The 27,241-nt window shown below is 42.9% G+C and overlaps 1 protein-coding gene and 1 long non-coding RNA gene across 6 annotated transcripts; one reads left to right on the forward strand and one right to left on the reverse strand.

Annotated features, from left to right (window-relative positions):
* Nucleotides 1-127: 127 nt before the first annotated feature.
* LOC126981046 (protein wntless-like) lies at nt 128-25,677 on the reverse strand. Of its 4 annotated transcripts, XR_007733721.1 has the most exons (13): nt 25,465-25,677; nt 21,078-21,256; nt 20,352-20,457; nt 19,581-19,882; nt 18,656-18,833; nt 17,950-18,077; nt 15,527-15,760; nt 14,818-14,973; nt 14,016-14,166; nt 13,227-13,250; nt 11,872-11,907; nt 4,531-7,165; nt 128-4,455 (listed from the first exon to the last, which is right to left on the reverse strand). XR_007733721.1 is itself a non-coding variant. In XM_050831703.1 (12 exons), exons 1-12 carry the CDS (start codon nt 25,568-25,570, stop codon nt 7,059-7,061), a joined length of 1,707 nt encoding a protein of 568 aa, XP_050687660.1. In that variant the 5' UTR covers nt 25,571-25,677; the 3' UTR covers nt 128-7,058. The 4 variants fall into 4 exon arrangements, 3 of the variants coding, with proteins under 3 accessions (XP_050687660.1, XP_050687675.1, XP_050687681.1); XM_050831703.1 differs by having other exon boundaries at nt 128-7,165; XM_050831718.1 differs by lacking the exon at nt 11,872-11,907 and having other exon boundaries at nt 128-7,165.
* Nucleotides 9,639-11,865, forward strand: LOC126981059 (uncharacterized). Of its 2 annotated transcripts, none has more exons than XR_007733729.1 (3): nt 9,639-11,024; nt 11,080-11,449; nt 11,485-11,865. It is a non-coding gene; the product is annotated as an uncharacterized LOC126981059 (long non-coding RNA). The 2 variants fall into 2 exon arrangements; XR_007733730.1 differs by having other exon boundaries at nt 11,080-11,414.
* Nucleotides 25,678-27,241: the final 1,564 nt, after the last annotated feature.

The following is a 27,241-nucleotide window of genomic DNA, read 5'->3' on the forward strand; positions in this document are numbered from 1 at the left end:
AATTTGGCTCGTCGCTGCTACACGGTAAGGCCACAAATTTGGCTCGTCGCTGGTACCAGGTTAACACATAATCAATCACTCAACAGGTTCCTTATCACATCTACATCAAGGCAAGAAAACCACAACAACTGAGTGACATTTATTTAAAAAGAAACAAATCACTGAAGAGGACGAAGAATAACAATGATGACGCAAGAAAGGGAGAGCGCAATGACGAGAGAGAAACGAAGAAACCGAAATTCACATAAAAAAAATCAAGGACATATAAAACAGAGGAACCAATGTAGTGATGAATTCCTCAACCAAGGGACGGTACAGCACTGGATCAACTGGCAACATGGCACTTAAGATTTGTGAGAAGATAAAAAAATAAAAGACCGACTTGGCACGTAAAATAAGGGAGAATCATAATTATTTGGGCTGCGGCTAGTGAGTACGGACATCGTGTATACTCAGGCAGGGTTCCCACTATCCCGTTTTCCATTCCATTTCTCTGCTTGTGACCTGAGGAGAGTATTTACCTTTTAATATCCAATCACCTTGTGGCCTCGGAGCGCAGATGCAAGGGATAAAGACATCAGGAAGGACATAAAACATCCAATATTCCCGTCAAAACAAGATAGTGGGTATCCTGCCTAAGTTAACGCCATTTGATAAGCCCACCAGGAAAACATACTTAAAATTAATATGGCTTTGATGTTGAATTTCAAGCAGACACACATTTCGCTGTTTTAAGTAGAAATATTAAACGACACAATCAATATATGGCGACTTTGGCAATGAATCTCAACCAGACATATCAATCTCTATTTTAAATTAAGTAGAAAATAGTAAATGAAAAAATCAATATATGGAGATTTTTATAATTTTGGACTCGACACGCCAATCTCTCTATTTTAACTTAAGTAGAAACTGTAAAACGAAAAAAATTGACAAGGGGACTTTGACGGTAAATCTAAACTCGACACACCAATATCTCTCTTTTTAATGAGGTAAGCAGTAGAATATATATAAAAGTAAAAAACTAACCAATCTTCTTCGAGCGTGAGAGGAAAACAAACAAAAATTCAGCCGTAACATTAGTACAAACAATATCAATCCAGGTAAATAAATATGCATTCTTCTGTTTCTGGTTAGAGGTATGTTGTAAAAAAAATATTTGATCTCTCTATATAGTATTATGCTTAAGACACATTGACACTCCTACTCCTAAAAGTTCTAGCGGGGTGTGGGGGAATACAGAATCGAAATGCACAAAGCTCTACCGCGATACAAAGGGTTCCGAGAGGCTTAACTAAGAAGGCTTCCGTGTATGCTATTTGCTTCCATTCTCCTGTATTGGGTAGGATTTGAATCTATTTAGTCCAGAGATGCTTAGGGGTTCTGATCCTCTCTGTGTACCTTCAGAGGGTTAGGTATGTATTCTTTAACCCGGTAGCTGCGGGGACCATGTTTCTTAAAGGCCCCTCTAAGCAAATTCATGAGAAAAAATTCACCACTCACGCCAACCATTTCATAACACATACCAACGCATTTTTGATCAGTCTATGCATCGTCTTTTTGGGCGGGGGTTTATATCATAGCAAGAATTTGGCCCGTCGCTGGTACACGGTAAAGCCACGAATTTGACCCGTCGCTGCTACTGGGTTAATGCTACCTACTCTCACATCAATCAGTGGGGGCATACACAGGGGGTGCGTCGCCTCGCCCACCCTATGACACCAAGCCCTTTGATGTTACAGACTCACATTAATTATTTCTAAAGAGCGAAAAAGAGGTAGAATGCTTCCTCATGAGTGTTTTTTAGAGTTCATGGTACAGAGGCCTTGTCAAACTCCCACCAGGGTAAAAAAAAACTACCCCTGGAGAGGCCCACAACTCCTACGAAAGCCGTGTCAAATGTGAGCTTGGGCGACAAAATGTATAATGATGTGGCCCTTAGCATGTGTGTGTGTAAGTGTGTGTGTGTGTGTGTGTGTGTGCGTGTTCAAATTTCATTCCTGTATATCATAAGTAGGTAAATACTGTTACAGAAGGATAATACACATGGACTTTATATATAGCAAAGAAATCTATGTGTCACTGTTCCTTCAGCTTCAAGTTCGTGGTTAGTGTGTGGTATTGGAACTCCCATCATCGCTGAACATACATACAGTCATCCCTCAAATAGTACAGTTTCCAATAGTTTGGTTTCAGTTTTATACGGATTGTCATGGAAGACCTTTTAAGGATTTTTAAATTTCCTTCTCGTCGGGAAATTTAAAAATCCCAAAAAAATCTCCCATGAAAATCCACATAAAACCGAAATCGAAGTATTGGAAACCGTACTATTTGAGGCATGACTTTATTCCCATTTGAAATGTAATAATAAACTAGCAATAGTAATCTAACACCAGAGTACCTACAAGTGGTGGGAATAGTAGTAGTAGTAGTAGTAGTAGTAGTTATAGTATTCAACATGACTTCCCTTTCTCAAATCTGAATGAAGCGATGGGACAAGACATGATGGTAGACATGTTGCAAGATTACTACTGCTTGCAATTCATGTCTTACAGTGGATGACATTCCCCTAAGTCTTAAAGTATTGGGGGGTGTATGAAGTGCTTGGTAGGGAGGCTGCAAGATTGCCATTTCTAATTCATGGCTTACAGAGAATCTCACTCCCCCATAGCACTAGGAACAGGGCCGAGGAGAGGAGTAAAACGACATACCAAGCGCTTGTCTCGGGATCAGTTGGAAGCTTGAGGGTAATTCACGAGAGGAGGTGGTGAAGGTTGAGTTAAGGGGCTATTACATTGGGCAAATTTTCCGTAGATCTTCAGTCAAACCACGATTTCCGCTAGTGTGGTTTTGTTTCTTGTTATTGCTGATGATGATGATTGTGAGTAATACCGTCGTCCTTCAGGGAAATCTACCGTAGCTTTGGAAGATCGTGGACACGTCAGAAAACCACGGATATATAAGAACCACGCCAGCGGAAATCGTGGTTTGGCTGAAGATCCACGGAAAATTTGCCCAGTGTAATAACCCCTTTAGTGAACATACCCACCTAAAACCTCTTCTCCCTTATGTACATTAATGAGGTATTGCAGGAGTAGCAGAGGGACTGGAATCACTTACTCTCTGGCATGCAAAACAGGAGGCATTAATGTTGGTTTTTAAGACATGTCAACTAAATTAATGAAGGGCAAAAGATCAATATCGATGAACTGATGGAATTTGTATGTAATGGAATAAAGCAGTGACTCCCAACCTTTTTTGTCCTGTTCCCCCGTCTCGTCGCTTTTTCAACTGTGATCCCCTACAACGAAATAGGTTAAGCCATTATCTCGCAGGCCAGTCATGATCATCCCAAAGGCCAAATCTGTAACGTGGGCTGTGAGGGGTGACTGAACCACTGATGTCATCCCTCATGAAACTTCTCTCGATATAATGTATGACCCAAAATGCCTCCACAAAAAGAAAAAACAAGACGGTAAAAGACAAATAAGGGATGACCGAACCATTTTTTATCCTTCCTCATAAAAATTCTCAACATAACAAACACCAGAAAGCCTTAGGCACGCCCCATTCACCGAAGCACGGATCGAGAGGGTTGAGGTAGGGAGGGAAGGTACAGGAGTAGATGCACGATTAGAGAAAACAATATCACGAACGCTACAACATCGCAATGAAACACAAAGAACGGAAGAGTCGTCAGCTGCTAGTATAGTTAGCGAACCATTGCTGAAACGCCTTGCTTACAGACTATGTGTTTGTGCCGTGAAAGAGAGAGAAAGAGAGCAAGTAACACAAGATTATTACTGGCGTTGACACTATTACTGGTTGGTGGCCCCAAATACCAGCTGTTCTGCCTCTTCACGCCAGGCAGTTGGTTGGTTGGTCGAGTGTCTGCTGTACATGTTACGTCACATTAACCTTACGTAATCCTACACATTCCCTTGTTACTGTGGAGCTGCTGGGAATGGTTCGGCAAGATACCTTTTCCTATCTTAAATTTAGTCGCCAATGTAATTATTTTCACTCTTGTACCTTACACAATGAGGTTACCCTTCTATATGTACATTCCCTTGTTAATGTGGAGCTGCTCAGAATGGTTTAGAATTATATAGTTTCCTTACCATTAATTTTAGGTATCATTACTATCATTTCACTTTTTTTATCTTACGCAATTCTGCACCCTTATCATCACTTGAATCACTCACCCTTTGGTATGCAAAAACAGGCATTATCCCATCGCCTACCATGAATATAGCTGTCATTATTACTGTCTTCATTTTAATATCTTACTATTATTATTATCATTATTATTACATTCCTCCTTATCTTGTTAATGCCCTTAATGTTATCTAAAAACAGGCATAATACTACTCCAAATTCTCCCCCTTCCAGCCTCACTTTCCCTCCATTCCCCTTCCCTTACCCCACCTTCCCTTCCCTTTCTTTCCCACCCACCTATTGTCTCATTTCTCTTTCTGCCAGCCTCACTTTCCCTCCATTCCCCTTCCCTTCCCTTTCTTTCCCACCCACCTATCGTCTCATTTCTCTTTCTGCCAGCCTCACTTTCCTCTCTCTCCAAATTCTCTTTTTCATCATTCCTGTCTTTGTAATTGTACATACTCTAATTGTCCATCTCCATTTCTCAACCTTGCTCTTTGTTCTATGTTACCTTCTTCCTTATTTTGTTAATGCCCTAAATATTATACTCCTAACCCTCTTTTTATCACCACTGTCTTTGTTAATGTAGAGTCTTACATTCTATTTGTTTCCCTACCTTACGCTTGCTTCTACATTCTTCTTCCATCTCTAAAAGCAGCGAGTGTGGTCCTCTCCAAGAAAGAACTCGCACTATTCTGGCACCACCGATCCTTACATCACCCACAACTGACTGACACTATGGTATATGGCAGCTTCCTCTTCCTCCTCCCTACACCCTTTTTCCTCCCATTGTGCCCCTGGACTCAACACCATGTCTGAAACAACCTTGGGGAGCAGCTCACCTTCATCACCAATGGCTGTAACTTCTGTGCCAGGGTAACAAGGCTCATCACTAAGTACGGGGGTGAAGTGGTGGAGGAGGCAGGGCCCCACACCATAGTGCTGGCGCCGGAGAGGTCAGCAGCGCACCCGGACGCTCAACACCTTTAGCTACCTCTACGTCCAGGATTGTGTCAAGTACAAGAATCCGCTGCCACTCAAAGGGTCAGTTCGACAGTCCAACACCGAGTCATTGTAAGCGCCCAAACCAAGCTATAATCTCCACAATGATTAGTTTTTTCTTCGCAATACCAGATACTAAATAGACTTCCCGTGTGGTCTGCTAAAATTTAATCCTATTTATATCAATCGGAAAGACAATACAAGGAATTTTTGTAGTATTTTGTGCTTGGTTGGGGAGCTTACGAACTTGCTGTACTGGACTGTAAAACTGGCCCCAAAAATACTGGGCACAGAGGGACCCAGCACATGACCACAGCATCATCCTGAATAACACCATGCTCGGGTACTTCACCTGGGACGGCCAACTTCACAGGCAACCACAGAAGCAGTAGCCTTCCTCCACAATAGCAAGTAAGGAGGGAAATGCAGGGAAGCCACAAGCAGCCCCAGTCAAGAAGAGTTCTGTTCCGTGGTGCTGCCAAGGAACAAACACGTCCAGCATCAGCAAGACGGAACGCTCTCGCCGGGATGACAGTCTCTCCTTTCTGTTTTGATTTGAGTTCCACAGTTTTGGGTTCAAGCAACACTAAGTAATGTCCCAGCTGGTGTCTGTTGCCCACCACAACCTCGGCTACAGCAACAGCGATACACAGGGTTTGTCGGCCCTTCGTGATGCTCTACGCTAATTGTATAAGGAAGCAAATCAACAGCTAGTATACATAAGGTCATTCACGAAGCGGTTTATCACTAGCTAGAATTACTGGTAGTAGTTGTAGTAAGGTTTATGATCTATGGTACTAATACTGTCCACCTATCCTGTGTGTATATATATATTAGTTTTCTGAGGATAATTATTTGTATATCTAAGTGGGTCACCCCTGTGGTATGTCATCACCCTTGCAAACAAACTGCCTATGTCATTTTTCGGTGATTTCCAGATTTTTGTTATTCAAGGCGTGTGTTCCAAAATTATTCTTAACGTTTCTGCCTATATCAAAAGCCGGTGTGAATATGAGTTTTTTTCAATTTTCCGAGACATAGGAAAAATTACTTATGCAGTTGCTTACAAGGGCGACAGTATTGTTCTAAGTGTACAGAGTGTGATTACGAGCCGTGAGATGAACTAATATTCTTTCTCTATTGTGGGTTTTGGGCGTGTGTGTCAGACGTCTTCAGGGGGATGAGAAGCCTGTCTCGTTTTCTCTCCCCCACCAGAGGCTTTGCTCTTTATTCGCTTGAACAATAAAAACATTACGACAAAACGCAGCCACTTAAAATAAAATTCGCCTGCGCCGCTAACGGGCTGGGGTCGTCCGAGAGGCCCCTCAAGAGAGCCTGCCTACCTTCTGGCGCTATAGACTCTACTTACAATAAAAAAAAAGAAAAAAAGTGTGTGTAAAGATCTGTAAAAATTGAATATTCATCTCCATCCTCCTTCCCACTCCACAGTCTTTTTTTTTAAGTAGGTTTTCACTTTAACATTACAAACTGCGAGAGGTAAAAGCAGCTGCCTGATCGGTAATATCAATTCATACAAAACGTCCAAAATTGTACATAAAAATCACCACCGCCGCGCTCACTGCAACTCTTTTTTGTGCATTTTCTAACCTATTTTTTTTACCTTCCTTCAGTTACAAATCTTACGTAGGCTCTAAAAATACATGTATAAATAACGCGCGCACACACACACACATACACACACACCTTCTCCTCCCCCTCCCACCCCAAAATAGGACCCACTGAGTGCATGCTTTACCTTCAGAGACAAGCCATGTAATAAAAAGACCTCTCATCGTATTGGCATCACTCAGTTCTCCTTTCATCTCTTTCTCCTCCTCCTCTTCTGTGTGCCTCTCCCTCCCCTTCCCCTTTTCTTCACATCTTCGAGTATTCCTTCTTTAATCTGATGCGGCTTTCTGGGCGAAGGCGGTGATAGAGGACATTTCCGTGGGCTCCGTGGCCAGTCTGCTGAACTCGATCTCCTCGCCTGTGCTGCTCTGCGTGTCTGAAACGATAGAAGGGACAGCTGTTTAGTCTGCTTTAGGTTATGGGTGTGGCGTCTCCTTTTGTCCTGCTAATGATAAGTGAGAGGGAGAGGGAAGGGGCGGGGGGGTTAAGGGAAGGGGAGTGACTACTTGGTTTTTATAGAGCCGAGTACAGGTAACTCTCGATTTACGCGAGTATTGTGTCCTTGAAGAGGTCGCGTAAATCAAAAACAATGTAAATCAAACAAGAGGAAGGTTTCTGTCAAAAAATAAATATTCACTTCACTTAGTGGAGAGAGAGAGAGAGAGAGAGAGAGAGAGAGAGAGAGAGAGAGAGAGAGAGAGAGAGAGAGAGAGAGAATATCCATATCACCGAGATATCCACTCAGTCTAAGCCTGACTCGTGTGAGGAAGAAATGAGGGACACCATGAGCGACTGGCTAGTAATGGTATTGTGCTAGTATTAGTATTGGTTCTATCTCTGTGGTGGTAGATGGTCACTGCTCTTCCCCTAAACCTATCAACAGTGGTGTTCCACAGGGCTCTGTCCTATCACCCACTCTCTTCCTGTTATTCATCAATGATCTTCTTTCCATAACAAACTGTCCTGTCCACTCATACGCTGATGACTCCACTCTGCATTATTCAACTTCTTTCAACAGAAGACCATCACAACAGGAATTACATGACTCCAGACTGAAGGCTGCAGAACGCTTAACCTCAGACCTTGCTATCATTTCCGATTGGGGCAGAAGGAACCTTGTGTCCTACAATGTCTCAAAAACTCAATTTCTCCGCCTATCAACTTGTCACAATCTTCCAAACACCTATTCCCTATTCTTCGACAACACTCAGCTGTCACCATCTTCAACACTAAACATCCTTGGTCTATCCTTAACTCAAAATCTCAACTGGAAACTTCATATCTCCTCTATTGCTAAATCAGCTTCATCGAGGTTGGGCGTTCTGTATCATCTCCGCCAGTTCTTCTCCCCCGCGCAGTTGCTATCCATTTACAGGGGCCTTGTCCGCCCTCGTATGGAGTATGCATCTCACGTGTGGGGGGGCTCCACTCACACAGCTCTTCTGGACAGAGTGGAGTCAAAGGCTCTTCGTCTCATCAGCTCTCCTCCTCCTACTGATAGCCTTCTACCTCTTAAATTCCGCCGCGATGTTGCCTCTCTTTCTATCTTCAATCGATATTTCCACGCTGACTGCTCTTCTGAATTTGCTAACTGCATGCCTCCCCCCCCTCCCGCAGCCCCGCTGCACACGACTTTCTACTCATGCTCATCCCTACACTGTCCAAACCCCTTATGCAAGAGTTAACCAGCATCTTCACTCTTTCATCCCTTATGCTGGTAAACTCTGGAACAATCTTCCTTCATCTGTATTTCGTCCTGCCTATGATTTGAACTCTTTCAAGAGGAGGGCATCAGGACACCTCTCCTCCCGAAATTGATCTTTCTTTCGGCCTCCTCTTTTGATTCTTTTTTGGGAGCAGCGAGTAGCGGGCTTTTTTTATTATTGTTTTTTTTTTTTTTTGATTGCCTCCTTTTCTCTCCTAAAAAAAAAAAAAAAAAATGGTAAGGTGTCTCACGCAACTGGACTCACACGGCGCCGCGGCCACACAGCTGAGCTCAGTTCTTCCCGCATGCCACTTGAACAACAATACAGTACCCACGCTGCCACGCTACTCAACAATAGGGGTGGGCAGGTACCAGTACCAGTACCGGTACTAACGATCTGACGCAGTACCGGTACCAGACTGCTCGGTACCGGTACCAATACTAGCCAGTTGGTCATGGTGTCCCTCATTTCTTCCTCACACGAGTGAGGCTGAGACTGAGTGCCTGAGTGGATATCTCGGTGATATGGATATTCTCTCTCTCTCCTTCGTCTTCTTCTTCTTCTTCTTCTTCTTCTTATTCTTCTCCTCTCCACTGAATGAAGTGAATATTTATTTTTCGATAGAAACCTACCTCTTGTTTGGTTTACATTGTTTTTGATTCACACAACCTCTTCAAGGACACAATACTCGCGTAAATTGAGAGTTACCTGTATTCATTGTAGTAAAGTCTGCTTGCCCAGACTGTTTTGGTGTTGGTTGCCTCTGGTGTATATTTACACTATGTGTATATTTGTTTCTCTAATGAATTATACATTGTGTATATTTATGCTATGTGCATATGTATTTCTCTAATGAACTATACATTCTATGTATATTTTATACTTTGTGTATATGTATATATTTCTATAATGAAGCTCAATTTCATAGATTCCATGGAACTAAAAAATTAAAAACTGAGGAACAAGGGGCGACAGGGAGAGCGACAGCCCAGGCAGCATCCATCCTGGAGCACAGCCTTGAGGTAGGTGCCCAGCCCATCACCACACTGACAACATTGGGAAACAAGGTTGCAAAAGGGTTGTGGTATTTATACAAAATCCCTGTTATCAAAAAAAAAAAAAAATAAATAAATAAATAAAAATAATAATAATAATAATAATAATAATCTTAACACTATATAGCCTTATTGGATTATCAAATCATCAAATCCATTTAGAAGTAGTAAACAGGTGACACATGAGTGGAAGAGATTGGTGTCAGGTGTTGTGGCAGAGTGGCGGGGCGGGCCTGACCTGCGGGAGCCAACACCAAAGCGGTCTGGGCAAGCTGGTTTTATTATAGTAAATAATTTGCATGGCATTAAATGCTGAAGCAGTTGAAAAAGAAAAAGGAGGAGACTTCATGGTGAGTACTCAGCAGTAAAGGGAGATTTCAATGACCACATATTTATAAGAAGATTATGTAAATTACAGAAAAGTTTAAAGCATGATTACTGCCTGTTTTCAGGGACAGAAATGCTTCATTAGGTATAGTTTGTGGGTAAACTGGCTCTGTGTTTTAGTGGGTCGAGAGGCTTTTGGTGGGCAAGCAAAATATTCAGGGAAATCTGTTATTCGTGGGGGTCCATGTCCCAAAAAATAGAGGGGGCAGGTGCATACAGGCAAAATAAAAATTGTGAATAAATTCCTGAGCATCATCTGCTGAGACATCTCAAGGTCAGAGGAGCTCTTTTCAATGTTGGCAAATATGAGAAATCTGCAATTTCAAAATGCAACTTTGATTTTTTAAATGAAGTATACGTACTAGGATATCAGTACTGTTGTTGCAGACTGATTTACTGGTTGATAAATACAAAACATTATAAGTACTATGCACTGAAGAGATACAAGTTTCAAATCAATTGTGCTGAGATTTCATACCTGTTGATAAAACCATTAAACAAGAAGATGAAGTTACATACAAAACACTCTTTGCATGGTGACAAGGAGCATTGTGCAAGGCCTCGTAACCATTGCTGCCACACGGGTGAGCAAGCAGCAGGGAGCCTTGTGACCACTCCTCCCAGGGTGACCAAGAGGCAGGTGAGGTTGCAAAATAATTTCTACTTAATACCCAGGTGATGAAGAAGCAGGTATTTAAGATCTAATATAAAAATACCCCTTACAAGTGATGAGAAGCAAATAAGATCCCAGAACCAGTCCTCCTTCTTTGGAGTGATATTGAATTTATTGTAGTCATCTCATATCAGGTTATACTTACATCACGTGTTTCTCTGTGTTCTCTGAGTGCAGTGCAGTAACTAATATCTGACAGAAGATTAAGAAAACCTCAATATAAAGATGTAAAATGTTTATGCGAAGTCTGGCACATCGCATTTTGGCAGTGGGGCAAAGATCAGGTTAGGTTAGGTTAGATTTAGTTAAGTTAGGCCAGGTTATGCTAGGTTAGATTTAGTTAAGTTAGGCCAGGTTATGCTAGGTTAGATTTAGTTAAGTTAGGCCAGGTTAGGTTAGGTTAGATTTAGTTAAGTTAGGCCAGGTTAGGTTAGGTTAGATTTAGTTAAGTTAGGCCAGGTTATGCTAGGTTAGGCCAGGTTAGGTTAGGTTAGATTTAGTTAAGTTAGGCCAGGTTATGCTAGGTTAGATTTAGTTAAGTTAGGCCAGGTTAGGTTAGGTTAGATTTAGTTAAGTTAGGCCAGGTTATGCTAGGTTAGATTTAGTTAAGTTAGGCCAGGTTATGCTAGGTTAGATTTAGTTAAGTTAGGCCAGGTTATGCTAGGTTAGATTTAGTTAAGTTAGGCCAGGTTAGGTTAGGTTAGATTTAGTTAAGTTAGGCCAGGTTAGGTTAGGTTAGATTTAGTTAAGTTAGGCCAGGTTAGGTTAGGTTAGATTTAGTTAAGTTAGGCCAGGTTAGGTTAGGTTAGATTTAGTTAAGTTAGGCCAAGATATGTTAGGTTAGATTTAGTTAAGTTAGGCCAGGTTATGCTAGGTTAGATTCAGTTAAGTTAGGCCAGGTTAGGTTAGATGTGGTCTAATTTTTTGCGATATATGCGTGCTATGCTAAGCGCTGCACTGATGCTGTCGCTGGCGGCCGAGTAGGCTACAACAACGTCAATACTCTCACCTCTTTCCCCAGATAACCAAGCAACAGGGGGGTGAAGGTCTCATGAACAATCCCAACATACGATAAAAAAACATGAAAGGCATCACCATTACTCTTTTCTTCTTCTTCCTATTAACGTTACTGTCATTGTCAATTTTCATATCCATATTTGCTCATTGAGGGGACTGGTTTTGGGTCAATAATGATAATAATAATAGAACCTTCCCCGGTGGACATGGCAACACCCTCTTCCCCGGTGAGAGCAAGTCTTACCTCGTGCCAAGAGTGCTCCGTGTATGGAAGCTAGACCTAGGAGACAGTGCCGGGGTGCAGAGGTTAGTGGGGGGCTAAACAAGTGTACGGGGAATCAATAATCAGCTTTTGGACTCGGGAAAGACTCTGGTTGACGGTCACGCTTATGGAATTTTTGGGGCAGTTTCATATAAGTTTTAAATCAACTTCAACAACATGCCACTCAACTCTACTTTCATTATAGGAGCAATGATTAGTGGGCTTTTATTATTTATTTATTTTTGCCCTTCAACTGTTCCTTCGCTATAGAAAAGAATCAATACCAATACATTTAAAGCCAGATTTGGTTTATTAATTGTCGATAGAGAAAAGGTGTGTTAACAAGAGTCTTTCCTGTCCAGTGTAAAAAAAACATGGTGTCTGCATCAAGCACTTTGCATAACTACCTTGTTTTAGTGGCTTAAATAGACAATGTTAAATAGTAGCAAAAAAAACATGCTTGGCAATGGTACGCAACTGACTACGAGATGGAGCTGTTACTGCAAAGAATATTTACAGACACTGAAGGATCTGCAGTGAAGAGCATTTAGCAATTATCTTTATACAGCTGAACTGGATGGAAAAATAGTGTATGCCAACTATATTCCGTTCACTTACGTCCAACCCAAGCTGACAACATAAACCTAAGCGTGTTTGCAAGCCGAGTGCTGATTGGCTACTGCTACGACTTCCAAGCTTTCTTTAACCTCTGTTTGTGTTTATCTCTCGCTGCACTTTCTCGTAATCTGCACTGTGCTTACGAACACGCTTAGGTTTATGTTGTCAGCTTGGGTCAGACTTAAGTGAATAGACTATAGTAGTGAGCTGGGTACAGGAGGAACCTTACTTGACTGTCTTGTTGCCTTACTAAATATTTGAGATGAATCCTAACCAAATGACCAGCAGCCAAATCAAATGCAAGAATATAGGTTCTGTATTTACTTAGTTCTATTGCTCCATTGTGTAAGGGTCCTCGGTTTATTATTATTTCTTAAGTTTATATATTGACACCATAACAAAAAAAGATTAATACTGAAATGATAAACTGATAAGAAATGTTGAAACGAACAGCAAAAATGAGAAATGATTAAAAATATTACAAGTATTACGAGTAGAAATAAGCAAAGTATGGCAGTTAATTTTCAGCCAAAAAAAAAACTTAGGCCTCAACACTACTTAAACTTATCTTTCACTCAAATGACAATATGTAGCTGTAAAACAAAGGATATCTAGAGAAAAAAACTATCAAAAAGCTGTAAAGAAAAAAAAAATTAACATCTGCCGTTACAGAAAAAAATCACTACACCACAACACACACACGACTCGCTGAAACATACCACAGTTGTCTGACACTGCCCAGTCTGAAGTGAAAACGACGGAGTTAGGCATGACGGCAATATTGTAAAGTCACTAGGAAACAGCTGACTGAATTAAACTTGAGTGCATCCAAGTGTTGCATTAAAAAATATAGCTTGTACTTCATAACAACATTACCTGACTATATCTTAAAGCCTCTCAAGTACTTCAATTCATCTTTGTGACAGGTAAGGGTTGAGTGTCCTTGCCACCATTGTTAAAAGTAAAACCTAACAGTATTTCACGGTAACATAACCTAACTATATCTTAAAGCTTTTCATATAATCAAATTCATCTTCGTGACAGGTAGAGGTTGATCGTTCCTACCACCAGTGAGAGCTAAAGCATAACAACATCACCTGACTATATCTTAAAGCTTTTCAGGTAATCAAATTCATCTTTGTGACAGGTAGAGGTTGATCGTTCCTACCACCAGTGTAAAATCTAAAGCATAACAGTATAAATAAAGGTGCACATGACAGAATATTATACAGTGAGAGGAGAATGTCTACTTGGGTGATAAGAAAGAGTATTACAGTGTATCCGACAGGTCACAACTCTGCAGGTGAGAAGCCAATGGAAAAGTGTAAGTATAGGCAGAGTGAGGGGCTGCATAAGCAAGGCCGGAGTATAGACAGAATCAAATGTGTCTTGCCACGCCCAGGAGCAGGTGTTGTGATTGAGATAAAAAGTGTCAGGTCATCTTAGGGTGTTTTAAGAAGCAGGCAATAGAGGTATGTAAGGCCTCGTCCCCCGCAGCCTCCCCTCACCTTGGTCCTTGGGCCAGCGTTTGTGTGAGGGCGCGTACAGGCAGATGAGGGCGAAGGTGTAGATGTTCCACATGCTGTACACGCCGGTGAAGAAGGCGCTCGTGTACTCCAGCTTGATGTTCTCGTCCCATGACCACTGGCCCTCAGACACCTGCGGACACGGGGCACATGAACAAAGCTATGACAAGCAACCCTTACCCTCAGACACCTGCAGACACGGGGCACATGAACAAAACTATGACAAGCAACTAACAGAGAAGCTGCCTGTTCTATGCTGACACTTTTGACTCCTTAAAAGAATGGTGAAATTAGTGAATAGGACAACATGTACTAAAAGACTTCTATTTGCTGTGCTGTATTGTATTTGCTGCCTGTGGTACGCTGACAACTTTGGCTCCTTAAAAAAAGAGTATGAAATTAGTAAAGAGAATGGCATGTAATAAAAGACTTCTATTTGCTGACTTAGGGCCGTACTACAAGTCGAATCCGAGAAGTTTCTGGTCCCTACAGAGTTCAGGATGAATAACTCTGTAGGGACCCGAAACTTCTTGGATTCGACTTGTAATACGGCAAAAAAAATAATAAATAACAAAAAGTCCGCTATTCACTGCTCCTATAAAGAAAGTATAGAGATGAGTGGCCAGAAGAGAGATCAATTTCTGAAGGAGTGTGACTGAAACCTGAAGATTAAGACTGTATGACTGAGATTACAAACTGTATGACCGAGATTACAAACTGTATGACTGAGATTACAAACTGTATGACTGAAACTGTATAACTGAGATCGTACAACCGCCTTTACCTGTCCCAGAATGAAGCCAATGACAGTCATGGCCGCGCAGAGGAGGGTGGCGAGCATGAGGACCTTGAAGCGGTAGATGATGCCCTCGTAGTGAAGGCGGCGGGCGGTGGACATGGCGGGCAGGGACTGTCTCTTGCTGCTGATGTTGATGAAGACCTGTGGGGGGATAAGGGTTTGAGGGTGTGAGGCAGTGCTGGGATGAGGCGGTGTGCTGGCCAGTGGACGTCTGGACGGAGGAAAGATGATTACGTTGAATTAATAAAATGAAAAGGAAATAATGGGAAGGAACAGGAAATAGAGAAAGAGAAGGAAATGGATTAAAGGATGAAAAGTGTGTGAGTAGGGATGTGAGAGACAAAGAGAAGATGAGTAAAGAGATGTGCGAAAACAGAACACAGGGAATAGAGTGAATGGATGAGTTGATGAAGAGCTTAAGAATAAAGTTAAGAATAAAGGATGCGAATGAAAATAAATAAATGGGTAAAGAGATAAGTGAGAACAGGATACTGGGAATACTGTTATGATTCGAAGGATGGGTAAAACGTTTTGTGGGTGGAAGTGCGAGCTGACGGGTGATGTGGAGGCGATGGAGGAAGTTGTGACGCATAGATAACTTCAGGGAATGAATATACGGGTCTTGGATATACAATTTTCTTTTCTTAAGCATGCATCATTCACCAACAGTCTGAAAGAAGCATTTAGACCCCACCTTCCAAATCATGTAGGAGAGGAAGCAGAAGTAGAGTCCCGCACAGATGCCGGCGAGCATGATGAAGGCGAGGGCCAGGTTGGTGCCGATGGGGGTGACCCAGATGGAGTAGAAGGGGTTGCGGAGCTGCACGCCTCGCTCGCACATGTCGAAGATGAAGAGGCACAGGCAGCCCCCCAGCACGGCGCTCAGGTGACGCCAGTACACACGAAGGCGGTTCCTCTCGATGTCGTCCTGCGGGGAAAGTGGAGCCGAGTGTGGAGTGCTTACGTTTTTTTTATGATAGCGCTTGTCATGTTTTTTTGGTTATATTTTTGTTAGGTTGTTAATTTTTTTTTTTTATTTGTTACTTTTTTGGGGTACATGTTTTTAGTTTTTTGAGTGGGGGGTAAATTTTTTAGTCTTACTTTTTTTGCTATATTTTTTAGGTCTTTTGGGGGATATTTCTTTAGTCTGATACTTTTTTGGGTTATATTCCTTCAACATATCCTCAAATCGAAAGAACTTGATCAATTTATTTTCAGTCTGCTCTTGTACAACTATGCTGGATCAGGGTAAAATCTTCCTAACAACAAAAACATATGTATACCTTATCGCAAATCTAACGTTACTTGATAGAACTGAACTTAACACTTACACTACTACTTTCATTTTACTATTCACAAATTTCACTACATCTGGTTTATTTTCCTTCCCATTCTGATGATCGCCTGTTTCTGTTCTCTATGTTATTTACTAATTTCAAAGCCTTTCATTTCTTCAAAGTATTAAGGCCGGTGTTATAAGATACTTTCCCTTCTCACATCATCTATTTCTAAAGGTCAAAGAGAGGATCAATCGGGTTCTGATGAGTGTTTCTTTAGGATCATGGTACGGAAGAAGAGTCAGACTACCACCAGGGCCATAAAACTACTCCTGGAAATGCCCAAAACTCCTACGGAAGGCTTGTCAAATACGTGTTCTTGGACGACGAAATATCTTGTAATATGACCCTCAGACAAAACATATAACCATACATACTTATTTCACTTACCTACTGACAAACTTCACTACTTTTGGTTTATTTTTCATATTCTAATGATTATCTTTGTTTGTTCTCCATGTCATTTACTCATCTAAAAAAAAAAGATACTTTGTCAATGTAAAAAATTCTGATACCCAACCACTAAGCTCTGAGGTCTGGGGGTAGTGGATACTTACTGCAATCTGCTCCGTCCATCATCATCATCATCAGACATGGAAGAGAGAGCAGACAAGAGATGCTGTTAGCCAAGAGGAGCAGCAGCAGACTTACTAACTAGGGTAAAGGTGAGACATCAGGACCAGTAATGTCTTGGTTAACATCCTCAGTGGCAGGCATGCAGGCAAAAGTAGGATGATTATTTTAGACGTACAGTAAACCCTCGCTTCTATGGACCTCGCTATAATGAGTTTCGGCTTTGATGAATATTTGGAGCCAGTCTGGTAGAAGTGGGGATTTACTGAAATAGCTCAGTAAGTGCGGGGTTTGGTTGAGTGGTGGGTCAGCCGAACATATACACACACGTTGGTTGGCAGCGGTGGACACAAAGCCAAATGGGCAGCGTGCGTCCCTTCAGTCTAGCTTTGTCTGCCTGATTTAACCCGGTAGCAGCGACGAGCCGAATACGTGGCTTTGCCGTGTAGCAGTGACGGGCCAAATTTGCGCCATGATATAAACCCCCCAAAATAGATGATGCACAAACTGATCACAAATGCTTTGATATGTATTATGAAATGGTTTGTGTGAGTGATGATTTTTACTATTTTTTCTCGCTTAGAGGGACCATTAAGAAACATGATCCCTGCTGCTACCGGGTTAAAGGTAGATGTGTTTAGAGGTAGATGTAATTAAAGAAAGCAGAATGTCATTATTTCCTCGCCAAGCATCGTGACACTTACTAACTTGCGTCCTCTTTAAGGTAGATGTTAGGAGGGTAATGTACATGGTTTATCAGTAATTTAAAGGAAGGCAGCAAGTTAGGGCAAAACATTTACCACCACCACCAACACCACTTAACTAAACATTCCCAGCTAGGCACCACCACCACCACTATCACCACCACCACCACTATCACCACCACCACCACTATCGCCACCACCACCAGTATCACCATCACCACCACTGTTGCCAGATTATCGTACTCAGAGCATAGTAGTTACCGTTTTCTGACGCATAACTATTACCAAGAAAAATGAGGTATTAACTATTTTAACGATAAATATAAATGAATGTCGTTATTGGGGGCCAGGAGATGGTTTTTGGATCGGAATTCGGCCAAGTACGACAATCTGGCAACGTTGAATTCACCACCAACCTATACGTTTCCAGTCACCAGGACCGCCATCACCACCAAGCTAAACATTTCCAGCCAGGCACCACCACCATCAACAGCGTCACCCACCATCAGATGTTCCCCGGTGAAGATGAGCCAGAAGGAGAGCAGCGAGGCGTAGAAGAGCCCCTGCCGGATGTCGCTCACCACCGTCATCCAGGGACAGTCGTACACCAGCGTCAGGTACTCCAGCGGGCCTGTTCAATGGAAAGAGGGGGGGGTGAGGTGTTGGGTGCTTGTCATCTATACATATCTACAAGTTTTCCTTTATATGGTAGAACATTATGCCCCGATCATTCATGCTTCCCTAGCCACAGTTAAATACAATAAGCAACTGTTACTATGCATTCAATCCCTTTACAAACAATTATTTTTATACAGTCCAATGAAAGCAGCTATTGCTATGCGTTGAATCCCATTAAGTACAATTATTTTCATACACAGTCGAATGCAAGCAGTTGTTACTATTGTGTTCATTCACTTTACAATCGTTTTTTGAAATTAGTAACCAAATTGTATGGTGAGGGATGAATGCATGTACCAGTATCCTTCACTTTACAATTGGGTTATGTTCTTGGTTAAGAAATTGCATAAAAGACAGCAAAGGTAATTGAAGAATCATGAACATAAAACTGAAATATACAACAAACTGTCATAGAGAGGAGACCTGTACAACTTTTTCACTTATTAGCTCCTCCTCCTCCTCCTCCTCCTTTACTTTCAACAGCTTTGCCTACATCAGCACAGTGCCAGGAGCCAACAGGGACATGCTTACAGTTGAGGAGGGTGAGGGCCGACCCAAGCACCATCAGCATGTACTCCAGGAGGGCCGGGGGGCGAGTGAGCTGGGAGATGCGGCGCCAGAACCACACCATGATGGCCACGATGGTCGGGAAGAAGATGGTCTTGAGCGACACCCACACCTTGGTGAAGCCGCCGTTTTGGTGGATGAACTGCAAGAAGGAAGGAATTGCAGGATAATAGTGATTTTTTATTTTTTTTTTTTTTACATGTGGCCTATAGCGCTGGTAGGCTATTCCATATGAGCCTGATGGTCGGCCCGAGCCTGTCATGGCGCAGGCAAGTGTTTATAGTGGCGCCATCATTACTGGGTCATGCTGCCCCCCCAGAGCTCATTCTTGATTTCACTTGCACAGCTTCTTCTAGAGTTCGGGTTGATAGGCTTCAGGACAACATGTGGGTAGTCTTTGGCCGAGTGGCGGTGACTAAAAAATCCCAGGTGGTTAGCGGCGGATTAGAACCCCCATCATGGACAACGCACCGAATGTGGGGCTGGCACGCTAACCACTCAGCCACCGCCTATATATATAAAGGAAGAATATATATGACAAGTAGAGAAAAAAAACCCTGCTCTAGTCTCCACATGCATGACAGATATAGGGAAAGTCAGAATACGTAGAGGACACAAACACCTACACATTAGAAACAAACCAATCTGTATTTCCCTCCACATGTTTTAGAAAGGAACACCCAAACACACAGAAGACAAAAGCACTCACCACCACCCATGTGTCCCGTTATCGACAACACCACAACACAGAGAGGACAGGCACTCACCACCACCCATGTGTCCCGTTATCGACAACACCACAACACATAGAGAGGACAGGCACTCACCACCACCCATGTGTCCCGTTATCGACAACACCACAACACATACAGAGGACAGAGACACTCACCACCACCCACATATCGATCAGCCTCCCCAGGTCCTCATTGGTCCCATCCCCCCACGGCTCCTTGTCATCGTGTGTGGGGAGGCGGATGTTCAGGAGGTAGAAGTCATGGTGGAGGGACCCGAGCTCGAACATCGGCACCAGGGAGCAGTTGTATATGTACTCCTCCTTCTTGTGCTCTGGGTTGATGGAGCAGTCTAGCGTCCTCTCCTCCACCGAGGCTGCGTACTCCGTCCATTTGTGGTGCGGGTCATTCTTGTTGCGGTAGCCGAGTCGGCCGTCGATGGTCATCTTTGCATTGGGGTCTGGAAGAGAATGGAGGGTGTTAGTGGAGTGGAATATTACACGGAAGTGGAGCGTTAAGTGTCATTACTGGATGGGGGTCTGAAAGGGAATGGATGTTGTTGTTACGGAATGTTAAATGCAAGTTGTGTCAATTTTCATCTTTGCATTGCGGTTTGGAAGTGACACAAGAAATTGAAGACATTTTTGTTGATTTATACCATAAGGTGCTGGCTTATGGCTGGCTGGCTGGGATAAAACAGTGCACATGCTCCCAACACACACCTCCCTAGCATTACATGACTCGCTTTTGGACCAGGGATGTAAAGTGTCCCTGGGTGATGGCTACAAGAGAAACAACAAGCTGGCAGCGGATTAAAAAAAAAAAAAAATAAAAAAAAAAATAAAAAAATTAAAAAAATGTGAATATGCCTAACAACCTTACATCATTCAGCCTAACATTAGACCATGAGCCCCATCGGTCCTACTCACCAAACTTGGCTGCCTCGTCATAGAAGATGTCCAGGTGCATCATGGACAGGAGGTTCTGGTGCCAGCGGGAGTAGTCCAGCTCGACCTTGTCCTTTGGGGATGGAATCTGCGAGGAGGAAGTACATCAAGTTAGAGGAGTTAAAAGTGCTAACTGATCCTTCGTACTTGCTTCCCAAAAGAGGCCACAACCTCAGAGCAATATCTTAGACCCTTGACTGTGGATTTCCTACAAGATTGCATTACCAAGCTACAGGGATGGAATAAAATGTGACTGTTGCAATTCAATGAAGAAAAATGTAGTTATGCACCTTGGGAGGGGATACCCAGCACACCAGTACCACATGGGAAACACTCCACTATCTACCACAGAGGTAGAGAAACACATGCTGTCCTGAAGACAACCCAAAGACCCAATCAAGTGAATCAAAAATGAATTACGGGGGCCAGCATGAGCCAAGCATAAATGGCACCACTATAAAAATTGCTGCGCCATGACGGGCTTGGGCCAACCACCAGGCTCCTGAAGAAAGCCCACCGGCACTACAGAAAAAAAAAAAAAAAAAAAAAAAAAAAAAAAAACAATGAAACTGGATACAAAGGAGCAAGGAATAAAGGTACTCAGGTATGAAACTCAAGGTAAAGAATTGGGGAATGAAACTCAATAATATAAAGGAGCAGGAAAGGAAACTATCACCCCTGACCCCAAGACACACAGTGAAGGACAACCTGGAAGGCGAAGATGATGTTGTTGGCGTTGATGTTCTCGTTCTCCACCTGCGGATCATTCAGGTTGGAGATGGAGCGGCAGCGTTTCTTGCCCCGTGGGAAGTACCATTTTTCCTTGCTGTAGTTCTTGTCGATGCACTTGGTTCCCAGCACAGGCATGGCAGTGGAAGGTGCTGGGGCTGAGGGGAAGACAGGATGCGGGAGTTATTACGAGAAGCCAGGCCATTAGTATTTTCAGACATTACCGGTTCTCAAAACAAATATTTCCCAAAGTCACAGAAGGGATTAGTCAGATTCTCAGGAGTGTTTTTCATGATCACAGTGCAGTAAAGCCTTGTCAAACTATCACTAGGCTCGTAAAAACTACCTACCATGGAAATACTAAAACAATATCAGCAAAAGCCTTACTTAATGTGGGTGTTAAGGTCACAGAAAAAGTATAGAATCAGAGTTAATGATAGCAATAGTGACAAGAGGGAAGTGACGAAAGTTGCAGTAATTAAAAAAAAGAAAAAAAAAGTGAGTGACCAAATCCTGCAAACTCTCCAAGCGTTGGCAAGTGACTTAAACTGTTTAGATGACGTGACCTCAAGGGAAATACTGACAGAGAGGGACCCGGATTCAGCAACATTCCCAGCCAACTCTTCGGTATCTCTTACATTTACCAGACCAATACCAAAACTCTCGTATTTATCTGTATTCATCAGTGTTCCGGTATATAGCTGGTAAGTGTTTCCAATGAGACGTGAGGGAGTAAAGGGAAAGGAATAAGTGAACTGTGAACTTGGAAATATCCCTGACCTTTGAACTTAAAATATCATTGACATGTGATTTTTACCAATGTCATGTATTTCTTAGCATTATGAAGGCCATGTATGAACCCCCTTGTGTGTGATCAAAAGGAAATTTATCACGAATACTAAATTTATGTACGATTAATTAACGGGGTAGCTGCGGGGATCATGTTTCTTAATGGTCCCTCTAAGCGAGAAAAATGAGAAAAAATCATCACTCACACAAACCATTTCATAATATATATCAAAGCATTTGTGATCAGTTTATGCATCATCTATTTTGGGGGGTTTATATCATGGCACAAATTTGGCCCGTCGCTGCTGCTACACGGTAAAGCCACAAATTTGGCCCGTCGCTGCTACCGGGTTAACATAGAACACATTGGAGATACGTGTTTATATATGCTTTTCATCTCTTGTTATCAGTAAATATAAAGAAATCACCTTCTTTTGACTTCATACACATTCAACACAAACCTAACGGCAAAAGTAGCTAGTGGCATGATTATTATTATACACCTTTGCATGACTAAGGTACATCACAATTGAAATACTAATACAACTTCTGCAAAAAAAAGCCTTATCAAATGTGGGAGTTAAGAGTGAAAGAAAGAGCATAGAATTAAAGACGGGAATAATAGCAAATGACAGAGGTGATAACAGTTGCCCGAAAAATAGGGAAAATGAGCGGCCAAATCCTGTAAACTCCTCCTCTGTTCCTCTCTCCTTTTTCTACCATCACAAACCTCTCTTTCTCCTTTCTAACCTTTGCTTCTCTTCCTTCTATTCCTCACCCAATGCCTGTTCCTCCCTTTCTCCTTTTTTCACTCTCTCCACACACACATTGCCCCTGACCTTCCCTTTCTTCCTTTCACCCCTTCTCTTTCTACCCTTTGCCTTTCCTCGTCTTAACATTTTATCCCTATTCCTCCCTTTCATCCTTCTCTTTTTCCTCTCTTTCTTCCTCCTCCTCACATCCATTCCCTTTTCCTCTCTTTCTTCCTCCTCCTCCTCACATCCATTCCCGACAAGTGACTCGGATTGTTTAGACTCGGATAAATCACAATGGAATACATACTCATATATGCAGTTCATCTAATCTCGTCTAATCTGCTCACCTAATCTAATCGCTCCACCTAATCTCTGTTATCAGCCAATGAAAAAATAATCCTATTGCTTTAACTCCATACACACTTGACGTTCAGATACTTGATGCAAAACAAATCTAGTACAGTAAAAGTATATAGTTTAAGGTTGTAATTGATTTTTTAGTCTTTGTAGCACATTCTGTTAATAATACTGAATGGAGAACCTGTATATCTGCACTTCTTTTGCCTCTATTTATTTTTTGTATGTATTTTTTTTTTATATACCTTAGGGCGAAGAGAGACGGAGAGAGAGAGATGAACACAGAAACAGGGAGAGAGAGAGACACAGAAAAGGAAAGAGAAGAGGGACAGAAATGGAGGGAGAAAAAGAGAGACACAGAAATGGAAGGAGAACAAGAGAGGAACACAGAAAGAGAAAGAACAGAGGAGAGGGATACAGAGAAAGGGAAAGAGAAACAAAGGAGAGGGATAGAGAGAGAAAGGGAAAGAGAAACAGAGGAGAGGGACATAGAGAGCCAAAAAAGGGATATAATCATCATCATTATTAGGACATTGAGGACACTAATTAACATGACTAAGTGAGGAAGAAGCTTAATAATGATGCTTAATTACATGTCTGCCTGAAGCCAATTATGTCATTATATAATTACTGGAGGAGGTGAAGACTGGAGAATTAACAAAGAGAGTGAACAGACCCCCTCCATACACCCCCTTCCCTTCCTCTTCCCTCCCTCTCAGGTGTCGCCCACACTGTAAACATCCTCTTCCTCCTCCCTTCCTTTCCTCCACGTTCTATCCTTCTATTTCCTCCTCCTTCTCTTCTTCTCTCCTGTCCTTTTCCTCCCTCTCTGTTCCTATGTTTCTTCCTTATTATCCTTGTTCCTTCTCCCTTCTCTTCTCTTCTCCTGTCCTTCCATTCTTCAATCTTGTCCTTCCTCCTACCCTTCCTTTCTTTCCCTTGGTCATCCTAATTATACCTCCATTCATGCCTCTCTCTTTCCCTTCTATGGTCATTTCTATTTTCCCATTGCCTCTCCTCCCTTTCATCTGTTCCTCCTTCCTTCCTTTCTTTCTCCTCTTTCTACCATCACAAACCTCTATATCTCCTATTTGTCCTTCCCTTCTCTTCCTCCCTTTCTTCCTTTTCAGACAACTTCACTCTCCAAACACATTACCCCTGATCATCCATTTCTTCACTTCACCCCTTCTCCTCTTTCTCATTTTAGCCTTTCCTTCTCCCCACACATTATCCCTATTCCTCCCTTTCATCCTCCTCCTTTTACTCTTTCTTCCCTCCCTCAGACAACTTCTTCACCCTCTCCACACACACACACACACACACATTATCCCAATTCCTCCCTTTCTTCCTCTCTGCTTCTCCTCCTCCTCCTTATATCACTCATCTCTCTTGTTCCTTCTCTCTCCTCACATCACCATCTCTCCCTTGTTCCTCCCCTCCTCCTCCTCTTTCTAGCATCACTACTCTCTCCCTTGTTCCTCCCTTCCTCCTCCTCCTCCTGGCATCACTCATCTCTCCCTTTTTCCCTCCCTCTCAGCCTGTTGTCACCCCCAGCATCACCCAGGGAGGGCAGAGGGGGGCGTGGCAAGGGGGAGGAGAGGAGAGAAGGGAGAGAGAGATGGAGCTCCCGGCGAAATTTAAGAGGAGGAGGAGGAGGAAAAGTAGATGAAGTAGAAGTAGGAGTAGAAAAGACTTTGTTGGGGAGAGCGAGAGACGAAAGAGGGAGTGACAGAGACAGACAGGGACACAGAGGGGGGAAGGACAGAAAATTAAAGGACAGACAGAGACGGAGAGACGGTAAAAGAGAAACACAGATAGAGGGAAAGAGAAGGAAAGGGACAGATAGAAATGGAGAGGGAGAGAAAGAGGGACAGAGAAGGAGAGGAACACGGAGACGAGAGAGGGAAAAGGACACAGAGAAACAGAGAGAAAGAGAAACAGGGACAAAAAGGAGAGAGAACGAGAGAACCAGAAAAAAAGGGACAGAGAGGGGACATGAGACAGAAGGAAAGGAACACAGACAGAGAGAAACACACACACACACACAGAGGGAAAGAGGAACCCCAAAACAGACAAACACAAACAGAAAAATGGAGAAACACAAAGGACAAAGAGAAACAGAGAAAGGGAGAGAGAAACACGAGACAAGAGGAAGAAGGAAAGGAACACAGACAGACAGAAAGACAGACAGCACCCCCCCCCACCCCCACAGAGGGAAAGAGGAACCCCAAAACAGACCAACACAAACAGAAAAACGGAGAAACACAGAAGGACAAAGAGAAACAGAGAAAGGGAGAGAAAAACACGAGACAAGAGGAAGAAGGAAAGGAACACAGACAAACAGCACCCGCCCCCCCCACCCCCACAGAGGGAAAGAGGAACCCCAAAACAGACCAACACAAACAGAAAAACGGAGAAACACACAGAAGGACAAAGAGAAACAGAGAAACACTAAGCCCCCGCACCGATCAATGCCCCCACGAGGAAGCACACGGCTTGGCACACCATCAGGAACACTATCAGCACCCCCAGCTTCCGGCCGCTCAGGTTTTCAATGATTGCCCCGGCCATGATGAAGGGAATATAGGCCTTTTCCTTCACTAGACGCCTCCCCCTTGGCCCAGAGATCGATACGGCACTCCTCCCGCCTCGACTCCTTCCTCTAAACTGCCATGCGTTGAAAGGAGATGGAAAAAGAAGGTTTCGTACCGCTAACTTCCTTCTGGTCTTCCTCCTCCTCCTGCTGGCTCCTCCATTCACATGTTGCTTTGTAAAGGCTCTAAAGAGTGTTAAGTGTGTTCTTATATGTGTTTTCTTAGGTTTGGGATATAGAGGAAGGGTCACACTACTACTAGGGTCATAAAAGTACCCCTGAAAATGCCCTGAGCATCCATAGGAGTCTTGTCAAATATGGTGTTTTCAGACTCCTCCGCTCCTGAGAATAATTGTTTTTAAAGTCTCAAAAGGGTATTAATTGGGTTCTAATGAATGTTTTGTTACCTTCATGATGCGGAGGAAGGGTTATACTATTACTAGGGCGTAAAACTACCCCTGGAAATGCCTAAAACACCTATGAAAGCCTTGTCAAATACGTGTGTCAAATTATACGGTGCCTCAGATGCCTCCCGCTCCTTTCAAAAATTATTTCCAAAGGTTAAAAAAGGTATTAGTTCGGTTCTAATGAATGTTTTCTTAGGTTCATGGTACAGAAAAAGGGCCAAACTACCACCAGGGTCATAAAACTACCCTTGGAAATGCCCCGAACACCTATGAAAGCCTTGTCAAATAGGTGAGTGCTTGGGCGCCTCCGGAATGCTCAAGAACATGGCTTTAATATGTCCCTTTCCTTCTGTCTTTCTCTTTTCCTTCTCTCTGTGTATTAAGTAAGATTTATATGTCTTATCTGAGGTCCTGTTATGGCTGTGTCGTCTGTAGGAAGGTAAAAATGGCTTGGAATGCTTCTTTTTTCATACGTCTGGCAGGGGGTTGAATTTTAGAATACGATTATCCTTATATCTTATGTCACCTGGGAAATGTATTAAGCAACTATTATATATCTTATCTGAGGGTTTGCAATGGCTGTGTGGTGTCAATAGAAGGGTAAAAATGGCTTGGAATGCATGTGTGTGGCTTTATCGTACGTTTGGCAGTGGGTTGGGGAACTGCCAGGTATTTCTGGGGAGGCTCACCTGTGCCGGGCTCTCTTTACCTTTCTAATTAACCTGTCTCACCTGGCTCCCTCTTGTAGGCCCCCACGGACACCGGCGTACTTGTAACCTTGGCCGTCATGATGTAATTAATATTCCAAACGAAGAGAAAACTGATACCGAGTAATGATGACGTTGAAAAGGAGAGAGAGAGAGAGAGAGAGAGAGAGAGAGAGAGAGAGAGAGAGAGAGAATGTGTTTACAGTCAGTGTTTGTGTCAAATGATGTTTGTTTACACGAATTCCAGGAAGAGAACTAAATTGACGTAATGTGTGTGTGTGTGTGTGAGTGTGTGAGTGTGTGTGTGTGTGTGAGCGTGTGTGTGTGTGTGTGTGTGTGTGTGTGTGAGAGATTCACCATGGCCTGATCACGTGTTGGACTCGTAATCGCCAGCAAGTACCCCTCCCGACATGAACAAGTGCTCTTTATCGTTGATCTCTGGGTACTGTCAGGACCTCACACACCACACACCCCATCCCCCTGGCTGGCTCAAGGGGGGGGGGGGGGTTATGGGGGGCGGCGTAACATAACTTTA

Source organism: Eriocheir sinensis, chromosome 4 (assembly GCF_024679095.1).
Source record: "Eriocheir sinensis breed Jianghai 21 chromosome 4, ASM2467909v1, whole genome shotgun sequence".
NCBI lineage: Eukaryota > Metazoa > Arthropoda > Malacostraca > Decapoda > Varunidae > Eriocheir > Eriocheir sinensis.